The 13558-nt window shown below is 45.5% G+C and overlaps 1 protein-coding gene across 1 annotated transcript in view; it reads right to left on the bottom strand.

Annotated features, from left to right (window-relative positions):
* Window positions 1-1593: 1593 nt before the first annotated feature.
* LOC146064875 (uncharacterized) overlaps window positions 1594-13558 on the bottom strand; it is a 74734-nt gene continuing 62769 nt past the window's right edge. Inside the window, exons 5-6 of the mRNA XM_083178826.1 lie at window positions 7330-7590; window positions 1594-3968 (exon numbers count right to left, since the gene is read on the bottom strand). Coding sequence (XP_083034952.1) covers window positions 3382-3968; window positions 7330-7590 — 848 coding nt within the window. The 3' untranslated portion in view covers window positions 1594-3381. The remainder of the gene's footprint in view (window positions 3969-7329; window positions 7591-13558) is intronic.

Below are 13558 nucleotides of genomic sequence, written 5' to 3'. Positions count from 1 at the left end.
CTGATCAAAAGTTTACATACCCCGGAGATTTTGGCCTGATAACATGCACATAGGGTTACCACCTTTCCCCTTTAATTCCGGACACATATTAATTACACAGGTTCTGTGGAAGTTTAAAATCAGGTGAAATGGAGTCTTGAAGTCAGCCAGCCACAGAACCTGTGTAATTAATATGTGTCCGGAATTAAAGGGGTAAGGTGGTAACCCTACATGCACACAAGTTGACACAAACAGGTTTGAATGGCTACTAAATGTAACCAACCTCACCTGTGATCGGTTTGCTTGTAATCAGTGTGTGTGTGTATAAAAGGTCAGTGAGTTTCTGGTCTCCTGAAAGACCCTTGCATCTTTCATCCAGTGCTGCACTGACATGTCTGGAGTCTGAGTCATGGGGAAAGCAAAATAATTGTCAAAGGATCTGCTGGAAAAGGTAATTGAACTGTATAAATCAGGAAAGGGATATAAAGTAAAAAGATATCCAAGCAATTGAGAATGCCAATCAGCAGTGTTCAAACTCTAATTAAGAAGTGGAAAATGAGGGATTCTGTGGAAACTAAATCACATTCAGGTAGACCAACAAAAATGTCAGCCACAACTGCCAGGAAAATTGTTCGGGATGCAAAAGAAAATACACAAATAACTTCAGCTGAAATACAGGACTCTCTAAAAAAAGTGGTGCGGTTGTTTCACGATGCACAAGAAGGAGGCATTTGAACTTTTGAAGGAAAATGGGCTGCATGGTCGAGTCACCAGAAGAAAGCCGTTACTACGTAAATGCCACAAAGAATCCCACTTACAATACTCCAAACAGCACAGAGAAACAGAGAGCACAGAGAAAAGCCTCAAAACTTCTGGCACAAAGTCATTTGGAGTGATGAGACCGAAATTTTACTTTTTGGCCACAACCATAAACGCTACATTTGTAGAGGAGTCAACAAGGCCTATGATGAAAGGGACACCATTCCTACAGTGAAGCACGGAGGTGGATCGCTGATGTTTTGGGGATGTGTGAGCTACAAAAGCACTGGAAACTTGGTCAAAATTGATGGCAAGATGAATGCAGCATGTTATCAGAAAATACTGGAGGAAACTTTGCACTCATCAGCCCGGAGGCTGCGCATGGGACATACTTGGACGTTCCAACATGACAATGATCCAAAACACAAGGCCAAGTCAACCTGTCATTGGCTACAGCAGAATAAAGTGAAGGTTCTGGAGTGGCCATCTCAGTCTCCTGACCTCAATATCATTGAGCCACTCGGGGGAGATCTCAAATGTGCAGTTCATGCAAGACAGCCCAAGAATTTACAGGAACTGGAGGCTTTTTGCCAAGAAGAATGGGCAGCTTTACCATCTGAGAAAATAAAGAGCCTCATCCACAACTACCACAAAATACTTCAAGCTGTCATTGATGTTAAAAGGGGCAATACACAGTATTAAGAACTGGAGTATATAAACTTTTGATCAGGGTCATTTGGGTAGTTTCTGTTGTCATTATGATTTTAAAAGAGTAAACACAGTTGTGTGACAATAAATGGCGTCACCCAACCACTAACCATGAGTGACAGAAAAGTTTGTAAATGATCATTCATATTCTTTGACAAATGGGCAGAAAATCCCACATCTGATAGGGTATGTAAACTTATGAGCACAGGTCACCTAGCTGGTGCACAGCTGTAGTCATAACTGTCACATTTTCAAACCTGCTGCATTCATGCCTACTATAGATCCACAGATTGCCTGATATACATGAACTCTTGGTTGAGGACAGGTTAGGCCTCCTGGGTTGGTACTAGGTTCTTCTACCGCTCCTCCAGACTCCTACATTTGCTACAATGTTACGCAGAGTAGGAGATTGGGAACTGTGTTTGGAAACTACCCCCCTCTAGAAATCCTTTAACACTGACCCCAAGTCTAATTATCATACTTGTCTACTTTTTTGATCATCCAAGAGGCAAGAGCGCAGTTCTGAAATCCTATTTCTGTGCTTTGCGTTGGTGGTGAGTGGAATAATAGCGCATACTGCCTTCTGGTGGAACACTCTGCAAACATAAGCAGACGTTAAACATGTCTTCACTCGTACTCATATCAGCCTGGCGCGGGATGGGCGGGTCTGAGAGGAAGGAGCAGGCGTGGCTTAATGGGCCATTCATGTTATCAATTGGACAAAAGTTATTTTTTATCTTTGCAATGTTAATAGAACATTGTAACTTGTTTTTTTTTCATTGTGAACAATAAACGATAAAGGTTCATAGTATGAATTCCGTCATTCGAGTTTGTGGTTCGACTAGTTCAAATTTAAGCTCAATGTGCTCAAGCTAGGGATTTCTATTGATGCTTATTAACCATCGATGGTTAATCACTGATGACTGATGGCACAGATTTAATACTTCTCCGCCATCGATGGCACAGAATCACGCATTGTTTTTTTTTCTTTCTCCCAGGCATGGGGACACAGAACCTAGCCCCACCCACTATGTGACCCACAAAGTCCCTTTTTCACCTCCGATTGGCTCGCTGAATATTAGACAAAGGCTTATCATTGTTGGCCAAAAATATTGATGGTTCCCCTGTCAATGGTTTCATACCATTGGGTTTAAACTGCAATGTGACCATCGACGGTTAACCATCTCTAGCTCAGCCTGGTCCACACATAGGCAAACCAGCTCATAGGGGGGGGGGGGGCAAAGAGAGCTTACAAAAAGCTTAGTAGATATGGGTTATCTGGACCCAATGAGTTCCAGTCCCATACCCTGAGCATTTTAACTGAAGGGGTATTTTTATTGAACCAACGCATTATGCACCATCTTCCATACTTCCATAAATCCATTGATGTCTTTGGCACATGCACCATCTTTCCAAAATAGCACCTCCAACGAGGAGAGGAGGGGATGGTTGCCACATGGGCATACTAAGGAGACTCTATAGGGCACAGGACAAGAATGGGACCCTCCTTGATCCAGGGGCTTGGATACACCCTACACCAAGCCCCATTTCTCAAATTGTCACCTGTACCCAGCACTGGGATCAATTTTAAAATAACGAAAAAGAAGCCAATTCCCACGGAGCCAGTGGCATCGCTAGGACACAAAGGAGTCCTTAAATGCTGCTTTATGACGGTGAGCATACAGACTTATATTAATGCACCTAAACTTCCATCTACAGATGGCTGCAATTGTGGTTCCTCAATGGTTTGCACAGGGAAGGCGTCTGATGGTGCTGATAGTAAAGTATGAGGTAGGTAGCTCATTTTTCGGAGTGGTGCAAAAATGAAGTTCAATTTTGCAGAGCAATATTCCTGTATTGGAGAGGGGGCTTTTTTGGGGGGGTATCCTAATGTCATATCCATCACTTTGATTGTCAACATAGCTCATTTGTGTGCTACTGACTTTCACTTTCTATATCAAAACGCTTGGTGGGAACTGGCGGAGGTTGGTCCTGGTCATCATGAATACTGACGCTAATAACTGGTTCGGGCATCTGGTTGGATTTTATACTTCTCTTCTTGCTTCGGTCTAGCACCAATCCTAATTTAACTGAAGGAGTGTGTTGGATTGGTGGGTTCTGTCCTGGAATGCCAGTCATGTGACCTGCTTGGTTACCGTCAGATCCTCCATTGAATTCCACAGCCGAGTCTGCAGGACGAGTGCCCTGCATTGCCATATTCTCCTCTGGTGATTTCTTTAAAGACGATTTGTTTTTCCGCACAACAGAATAAAGAGATTCTTTATCGATCTTTCTTGCGGATTGAGGTTCCCCGGTCTTACTCTCTACCTCTTTCTCACCGGTTGCAGGGCTGATGAGAACAGACGGCAGTCCCTGCTGTGACAGATGATCTTTCATTTCATCCACAGAGTTATAAAGAGGGTTTATGCGTACTAGAGTCTCCAGCTCATCCTCGTTTTCCCTTGCACTTTTACTTATCGTCTTGAAGGCACTGTCCATGCTTTTTACATCCATTCCAGGTTCTGCAAAGGGACGATGAAGAAAGTGTCAAATACAAATTATTTCCTTACAAAATTACAAAAGTGCGACTGAAGTATCAGGAGAATCAAGTTGCGGTAATTTTTCTGACACTTCTGATGAAAGCAACAGTCTATGCTGAAACGCGTCATTAGGCTACAAAGGAACCAACAACGCTACTTACTCACTCATTTGGACACCTGGGGTCTGATTGAGGTTCTGTTGGCTCTACGGTAAATGTATCGATGATCGGTACTTAGCACATGTGTAGTACAGGTCTGTGACGTTGGGCACAGATCAACTGCAGACTATCAGTGATTGACAGCTTGCTGCTGATTGGGGATAGGGAGGGGGCAACCCTAAATCTGGATTTAAATTCTGAATTTTGAATCCTAGTTCGGATCGGATCTCTTGGAAAGCTCCGAAAAGGGTTTTGGTTCTGTTCAGATCCACAAAATGAGTGGATTCAGTTTTTTGGAGAACTGAATGGCGTACCTTTAGTAAAAAATAGCCTTACACAGGGAAATTCACAGTAAAGACTAAATAGCTTTGCAGTCCCCGGTCGTCATCTGTCTCCGTTGGAACTATGATATGATTGGAGTCATAGTTTGCCCATCCACATTGGACTGGGGCAGATGAACTTACGTGTTTTTTTAAAGAAACATTATTTATAACTCCTGGATTTACATGAGAGGGGACAGATTTTTGCTGACAAAATGATGTGTACTGGATATAGCTATGTCCTGGGAGGCTAATCCTGGGCTATTCGTTGAATCCCAGGATTGGCCTCCTGATGGTGCGCTGGACTAGGAACAGCTTAGAAACAGTCCAACAGCGGCCTGGCATTGGAGGACAGGATGGCGTGGTGGAGGGGGTGAGCCAGTGCGTAGCCACACAGCGTGACTGCTAATATCACATAGAAACATAGATGGCAGATAAGAACCACTTGGCCCATCTAGTCTGCCCCTTTTTTAAACATGTTACCTCAAACCATATTTGATCCTTATTTGTTTGTAAGGATATCAATATAAGTGGAGAGATAGGTGGAATTCCTGCTGCGCAGATAGCAGCAGTTAGAGGTGAATATGAGCTAGGAGGAAAACACCAAACCTCCAGTGGAAAATATGTCAAGAGCAAAGGAGCCCTTCACCTCAGAAAGGCACTAAAAAATTAACATTACTTCCCTATTATTCGGGATGTGTCCAGTATGAGCCTCTTGCAATATTTTTGTTGAATATGAAAGACAACAAGGAAGAGAGCTCCGCCCTCGTATAATACTGATATATACACGTGTCAATAAAGTATGTATAACTGATAGTGGGGACCTGATGTATGGTATACTATTAACCAATATTTCATACAGTCGGGGGGGTTCCCCCTTTCAGGATACTCACTCTAATCAGTTCGAAAGCAGCTTATCAACAAATATCGGACAGGTCGTGTGTACACGGAAACTTGTATCCTACAGAAATGGTCAAATGGGATCGGGTGGTTTTTTTATCCTACAGAATCCCCAAACCCATTTGACCATTTCTGTTGGACAGATCCCAAATAAGAGGGAAGTCATGTTAATTTTTTAGTGCTTTTCTGAGGTGAAGGGCTCCTTTTCTCTCAAGGATACCAATATGCCTATCCCAAGCATGTTTACATTGTACTACTGTATTTGTGTCTACCGCCTCTGATGGGAGGCTATTCCACTTATCTACTACTCTTTCTGTGAAGTAATTCTTCCTCACATTTCCCCTGAATCTTCCTCCCTCTAGTTTCAGTGCATGTCCTCGTGTTCTGTTGCTCCTCTTCCTGTGAAGAATGTCTCCCACCTGTACCTTCCTCCCTCTAGTGTCAGTGCATGTCCTCGTGTTCTGTTGCTCCTCTTCCTGTGAAGAATGTCTCCCACCTGTACCTTCCTCCCTCTAGTGTCAGTGCATGTCCTCGTGTTCTGCTGCTCCTCTTCCTTTGAAGAATGTCTCCCACCTGTACCTTGTTAAAGCCCTTGATATATGTGAAAGTTTCTATCATGTCCCCCCTTTCCCTTCTCTGCTCTAAAGTATACATATTAAGATCTTTTAGTCTTTCCTGGTACGTTTTGTGATGCAGGCCATGCACCATTTTAGTTGCCCTTCTTTGTACAGTCTCTAATGTATTTATATCCTTCTGGTGATATGGCCTCCAGAACTGAACACAGTACTCTAGGTGAGGTCGTACCAATGACCTATACAGTGGCATTATTACTTCTTTCTTTCTACTGCTGATACCTCTCCCTATGCAACCAAGCATCTGACTTGCCTTCTTCATTGCTTTGTTACATTGCCTCCCTGCCTTTAAGTCCCCTGAAATAGTGACACCTAGATCCCTCTCTTCCTCAGTAGTTTCCATTATAGTGCCATTTATACTATATTTAGTCTTTGGATTTTTGAGACCCAAGTGCATGATTTTGCATTTTTGGGCATTAAACTGTAGTTGCCATTCTCTTGACCATTTCTCTAATCTGCCTAGATCCTCAATCATTTGTTTTACCCCTCCTGGTGTGTCTACCCTGCTGCATACCTTGCAAAAATGCATATTTTATCCTCATTCCATTTGGGGTACGCCACTGGTAACCTTTCCCTTTCCCTCCCATGACTGCACCCCATTTACTACAACTCTCTGTTTTCTATCCTGCAATCCATTCAACTATCTTAGAATCCAATCCCAAGCTTTCAAGTTTATTTAACAGTCTGCGATGTGGGAAAGTGTCAAGAGCTTTACTAAAGTCTAGATAAGCTACATCTAAGGCACCCCCTTGATCTGCTACTTTAGTCACCCAGTCAAAAAAGTAAATAAGATTTGTTTGGCATGATCTTCCCCCAGTAAACCCATGCTGTTTAGGATCCTATAAATTGCTGGTTTTGAGATATTCTACAGCTCTTTGTTTTAAGAGTGTTTCCATCAATTTCCCTACTATTGATGTAAGACTCACTGGTCGATAGTTGCTTACCTCTGCCTTGCTTCCACTTTTGTGCAGTGGGACTATTTTCCAGTCCTCTGGGATTAATACAGTAGCTGCAGTGACTGGTTGGGTAAGGACTTCCCAGCGACACCCAGTTCCACCCTGGTGGCGATCTTAACAATTTTCCACCCAAAGACATCACCATCGCTCTTATCGGTGCTTACACCAGAGCCCATTTGAGTTGTGTATGCGCAGTTCACAGGAAGCCACCGGGTGCATCTGTTTCTGCAGACTGATCCGGCGCCCTGTGAGCCTCGTGCCTCAGTCACAAGTTCCCATACACTGATAGGTTTTCTGTGGCCCAGGAGTACATGTCCCCACTGTGTGATGTATACACCAAGGACTTGGTGCAGTAGTGGTGCTTCGCCCATACTTACTGATCTGACTGCTGGCCGGGACTACTGCTTGCTGTGCGACTCTCTCCTTTATCTCATTCACGCTGTCATAGAGATGGTCCCAGTCTTCCGGGGGTGGTGGAGACACTGGTTGGTCCTGTGGGATAAGTGGGAGAACTCTCTTCTTCATACTGGAAGAGGTTGCATCTGGGTCTAGGGTGCTATGAATGGCGCCATTCTGCAGTGGCGGTGTTCCCGGCGTGTTCCTATCTTTCTCTGTTATTTCTCCATTTAGTTTGGCATCTGTAAAGGAAGAACAATCAAGTCAGGGGTCATAGCGGGACCTGGAGACTACACATCTGATATAACAAAGCAGATTATCGGGGTTGCAAATAATACAGATTTATGTTGATTGTTGGCAGTGATCTGGTTAGTTGATTTTAAACTTTCTGATAATTTGCGGATGTCCGTAATCACAATCCAACTGCCGCACTGCAGCGACGCATGCCCAGGCCACCAATATTGGTGCCCCCCAAATAGCTCAATCAACGAGGTGCCTGTCTCCAGTAAGACAGGTCGTGGGATCTGCAAAAATGATGTTAAGAGGAGGAGTCAGTCACAGAAGCAATATCGTCAACTTTCAATTAACTGATTCAAACTTGAAGGAGAGGTGCCCCCTTGGGAGCAGGAGCCCGGCAGCAGAGGACTCCATTGACTCCCAGAGTTCCGCCTTTGGTTCCGTGATCATCTGAATAGGGGGCGATGATTCAGTTACATGGTTTGCAGAAAATGTTGTCACAATCAACTCTCGGCTATAAAATAAATATTGCCTAATTTGTTGATATCGCCTCAATCAAGGGTGGCCAGACCAGTCCTCGAGATCTTCCAACAGTCCATGTTTTCCAGTCTACCTATGGATCTGTAGAATGTGTAATTTTGGGATGAATGCAGCATGTTTGAAAATGTGACAGTTAGTAATGACTGCACCTGTGCTCCAACTAGGTTGTCTGGGAAATGTGACAGTTAGTAATGACTGCACCTGTGCACCAGCTAGGTGATCTGGGAAATGTGACAGTTAGTAATGACTACAGCTGTGCACCAGCTAAGTGATCTGGGAAATGTGACAGTTAGTAATGACTACAGCTGTGCACCAGCTAAGTGATCTGGGAAACGTGACAGTTAGTAATGACTACAGCTGTGCACCAGCTAGGTGATCTGGGAAATGTGACAGTTAATAATGACTACAGCTGTGCACCAACTAAGTGATCTGGGAAGTGTGACAGTTAGTAATGACTGCACCTGTGCATCAGCTAGGAGGTCTGGGAATGTGACAGTTAGTAATGACTGCACCTGTGCACCAGCTAGGTGATCTGGGAAATGTGACAGTTAGTAATGACTACAGCTGTGCACCAGCTAAATGATCTGGGAAGTGTGACAGTTAGTAATGACTGCACCTGTGCACCAGCTAGGAGGTCTGGTAAATGTGACAGTTAGTAATGACTACACCTGTGCACCAGCTAGGAGGTCTGGGAATGTGACAGTTAGTAATGACTGCACCTGTGCACCAGCTAGGTGATCTGGGAATTGTGACAGTTAGTAATGACTACAGCTGTGCACCAGCTAAGTGATCTGGGAAGTGTGACAGTTAGTAATGACTGCACCTGTGCACCAGCTAGAAGGTCTGGCAAACATGTACTGTTGGCAGATCTCGAGGAACGGTTTGGCCAGCCCTGGTCTGAATGATGCCCCTCCCAGCATTCACAGTCCTCCAGGTGTAGTCGCTGAGAGTACCACTATTTGCACTGCTTATGTTCGTAACAAACCAGCTTTCAGTTTGCACGTGTCATTGCCTCCTGCTGGTGCAGGTAAAATGTGCATAACATTCTCCAGGGCCAATTCATCATCGTCGTGTCAGCTACCTTGGAGACACGTGACCTGGACACATTCCTGGCTCCGCTTCCGCCCACCATCAGAGGTAAGTTCTCCATTGACAAATCCAGACTTCCAAAAGTAATAGTAATGTGCCTGACAAGCTGGGACCTGCGCCGGCTTCCTCGTGTCGGTGTGTGTGTGAGCCTGGGGATGTATCCGTTATATACAGCAGACTCGCCCTTACTAAAGAGATAGCATTTCACAGACCGTCCGTGTCCTCAGTCAGTACCCCATACTGCCGTCTAAGAACAGGACTGTAAGCCTTCCATCTGTGATCAGAGCCCACTGCTTCATGCTCCGTTCTCACTGTCTACCCAGTCTGTCTGTGTCACCTCTGTCTGCCCCTACCCTTTAGATTGTAAGCTCTCACGAGCAGGGCCCTCCCCCTCATATGCTCTACCTACTCCTATTTATACAATTACTCCCTACTGCATACAGCGACACCTGCCCATAAGTGCTGCCGCCCTGATGCTTATCTGGAACTATGGGCCCTATTCCGCACAAGCCACAGAAGTGCGAAAATAAAAATCAGGTAATATTCACACAGGTGAGCAGTTGCAGTGGCCTCGGGGGGGGGGGGGGGGGGGGTATGCAGCCTTTATGCAGCTGAGACTTACCTTGGACCGCTGATGACATCATGCACTCCCGAAATACGCCGGCCTGCCAACCTACAAATGCTCACCGGCTGTCATTCACCATGTTCCCTGAGACCTGCAAATGCGCAGTAGACTCTGGCATAAATCCAGAGTCTACTTGCTGTCAGAGAGTAGGGGGCCCGAAACAGAAGCTGCATGTGGGTCCCCTCTTAAAACGTCACTGAGTGGTTCCCAACCTTGGCCCTCAAGTACCCCTAACGGATTAAGTCACCCGGCCGATGCACTATGTATCACCAACTGTCACATTTAAAAAATTCACAGTTTACCTGAACAATGTGAACCGTTGGGGTACTTGAGGACCGGAGTTGGGTAGCACTGACCTAGAGCATGTCCCAGTAAGTCCTAATCTTTGGTAGACCACCAGCAGACACCTCTGTCCAGCAGAAACCAATACTACAACCAGTGCAATTTCTGGGTATGATCTTATAACTCTATTATGAACATGCTTGGAACTACAGTATGTTATACTGGATTTGGAGAACCGTACCCAGTAACCTGGTGAAGTTACATCCCATGTGACCAAGCCCCCCTGCTCTGAACAATACCTGCAACATGGATTTCTTCCTGCTGCCCAGAATGAGGTGCAAATGGCACACTGGGCTGGGCATATGTACCAGTAACAAAACATTGAGGATGGGAACGTCAATTCCCCCAAAAACTGTTAGTCTCAGGGTGCAGAGTTTGCTACGTCAGGGAAGGGACCTGGTGATCGGTAGGGGTAATGTACATGGGGGGATGGTGCGGAAGGTAGGGCCAGTTTCTTGGCAACCTGGGCAACAATTTAACCTACTGTGAAACCCTCGCCCTACAAGGCCACCAATACCCACTTTTCAGCACCTCAAATGAAAGTGCGGAGGTGGCATCTAAGACGTTCTGCAGCCGCCGCCGCCTGCATTAAGTACAACAAGGATATCTTCCTCATCGGCAGCCTTCATTTTGTGATAGGCAGACTCGGTGGAACCCCACAGATCCCAGCGCCCTAGCAAGCTGCCTGATGGTAAATCTGGGTACAGCTGAAGGGAGGGTGAACAATTGGCTCTCCAAAGGTAATCAATGGGGGAGCATGTAAAGGGCACATTAGCAGCTGGAATTCATCGGAGTGTAGAATGATAACGTCATGTCATGGAAACAGGATGGGTTTTGTGCCTTTGATAAGGGCAGACCCATTGTTCATGATGAGCAGCGATCAGACCAGCCAAGAACACCCACTGGCATGATAAATGATGCTCCAGCCATTTATCAAACACATGACAGTTGGGGGCTGAATACTTAGCAGTTGGAAGCTGAACCCTTGGCAGTTGGGAGCCGAGAGCCTGGAGCACCATTGCTCATGGGGTTTACCATTGACAAATGAGCCCTTTGTGTACATATAATGTGCATCTGTGTAATTATTGAGTCATGTATGTAGATATATAATGAATTCTATATTAGGAGCCTTTGCTGACTGGTTGCTGGTCACCTCTGCTGTACAGTATACAGAGAGTACAGGAACCTGCCCGGCTGTTATCATGTTATGTAACTGACTGAGCTGCAGACCGGTATGAGAGACACAAGGATTAGCCGTTTAATTCATCGCTGCTAATACAGCAGTTTATCTATTAAACCCAAGTCACTGTCTCGGAACACGAGATACGCTCGGTCAGCTATAGGGCAGCGTCCAAAGCACTAGAACTACACTTTTACCACAATGAAACAGATCTGTTCTGACATCCAATGAAAGTTTGGAAAGTTCATGGTGGGCTACAATTCTGTAGTATGACTCAAGCGTACTGGAAAACTCTGATATATACAGTATGTGTCCAGAAATCAGAAATATACAGTGTTATTCCAGAAATCACAGAAGGGACTATTACACTGTAGGGCTCTGAATAAGGGACCATGGAAATGACAGTTGGGATTCCTGTAAAATATAGTGTTGTCAGCAAGACCCTGCAGCCCAGGGTGGCCAGGAAGACCCTGCAGCCCATGGTGGTCAGGAAGACCCAGCAGTCCATGGTGGCCAGGAAGACCCTGCAGCCCACGGTGGTCAGGAATATTCCAAGTGCTCTTAGCAGAGACCAGATTCCTCTCGGGTTGGAGTATGGCCATTGACCCCCCTTTATTCTATAAATTGCAGCACCTTGTTTCTCCACAAGGAGCTGTCACTCTGCCCAACTCCTTTCCTCTCCTCCGCTTATGCCAGCTGCTGCTCATCCACAGATGCCACCCAGCTCCAGTAACAAAACTGCCCCGGGCACTAACTGAGGAACACGGAGCCATCAATATCAAATCTGAGCCATATAGCAGCGTGTAAGCAATGGGCCCACTTTAGTGCCAACAACGCATTAAGCTCCCAAGGTTTTTTCTACTTCAGAGATGTACGTAGGTTCAATATCTACAAACATCTCACCTGTGTTATGATGACTCCTGCGGGCTCCAAGATTTGGGACTTACTGCTATAGGTTCACCAGTAAGTGCCAATTCCCCTACAGGCCAGCTCATCCTGTCTCTGCTTGTGTACTAAGAAATAAGCCAAACACAAACTTCTGTCTCTACAAAGCTTCTCTATATCCTATCACACCCATGCTAGATATAAATGAATGATTGCAGCCTCAGCACTTACTGTGGCAAACGATTCGCCGTCACTGGCTAATTACCCTGTAATGTAATAAACCTGACCCTAGAGGGAGCCCTGTCAGACAACTGGGTGATGTCACTCTGCCGTAGACAATGGTCACCATGGCGATGTTACATTACGGTGCAACAAGTAGGCGGAATAATCTGATTTCTCATTTGTGTATTTTGTACTGCTGCGACAGATACAAATGGCAGTGTCTGGGCCTCAGGTGTCTTATATACATTGGATATTATAGTACGGCTAATGCAATTGCTCTCACGTAATATAATCAGAAGCTTGATGACAATTAAGAAAGTGGATATGGCAGCGGCATTTTATACCCAATTCCCAAACATAAAGGCATCTTCAAAATACATGAATAGCTAACTCTCCTACTGCACCTGTACAGCCTTCCCCTAACTCTCCTACTGCACCTGTACAGCCTTTCCTTAACTCTCCTACTTCACCTGTACAGCCTTTCCCTAACTCTCCTACTGCACCTGTACAGCATTTCCCTAACTCTCCTACTGTGCCCATACAGCCTTTCCCTAACTCTCCTACTGTGCCTGTACAGCATTTCCCTAACTCTCCTACTGCACCTGTACAGCCTTTCCCTAACTCTCCTACTGCACCTGTACAGCCTTTCCCTAACTCTCCTACTTCACCTGTACAGCATTTCCCTAACTCTCCTACTGCGGCTGTACAGCATTTCCCTAACTCTCCTACTGCACCTGTACAGCCTTTCCCTAACTCTCCTACTGCACCTGTTCAGCATTTCCCTAACTCTCCTACCGCACCTGTACAGCCTTTCCCTAACTCTCCTACTGCACCTGTACAGCATTTCCCTAACTCTCCTACTGCACCTGTACAGCCTTTCCCTAACTCTCCTACTGCACCTGTACAGCATTTCCCTAACTCTCCTAATGCACCTGTACAGCCTTTCCCTAACTCTCCTACTGCACCTGTACAGCATTTCCCTAACTCTCTTCCTGCGCCTGTACAGCTTTTCCCTAACTCTCCTACTGCGCCCGTACAGCATTTCCCTAACTCTCCTACTGCGGCTGTACAGCATTTCCCTAACTCTCCT

This window comes from Crinia signifera, chromosome 3 (genome assembly GCF_055691185.1).
Source record: "Crinia signifera chromosome 3, ASM5569118v1, whole genome shotgun sequence".
Classification (NCBI taxonomy): Eukaryota; Metazoa; Chordata; class Amphibia; order Anura; family Myobatrachidae; genus Crinia; species Crinia signifera.
This window is presented reverse-complemented; position numbering and strand designations above follow the sequence as displayed.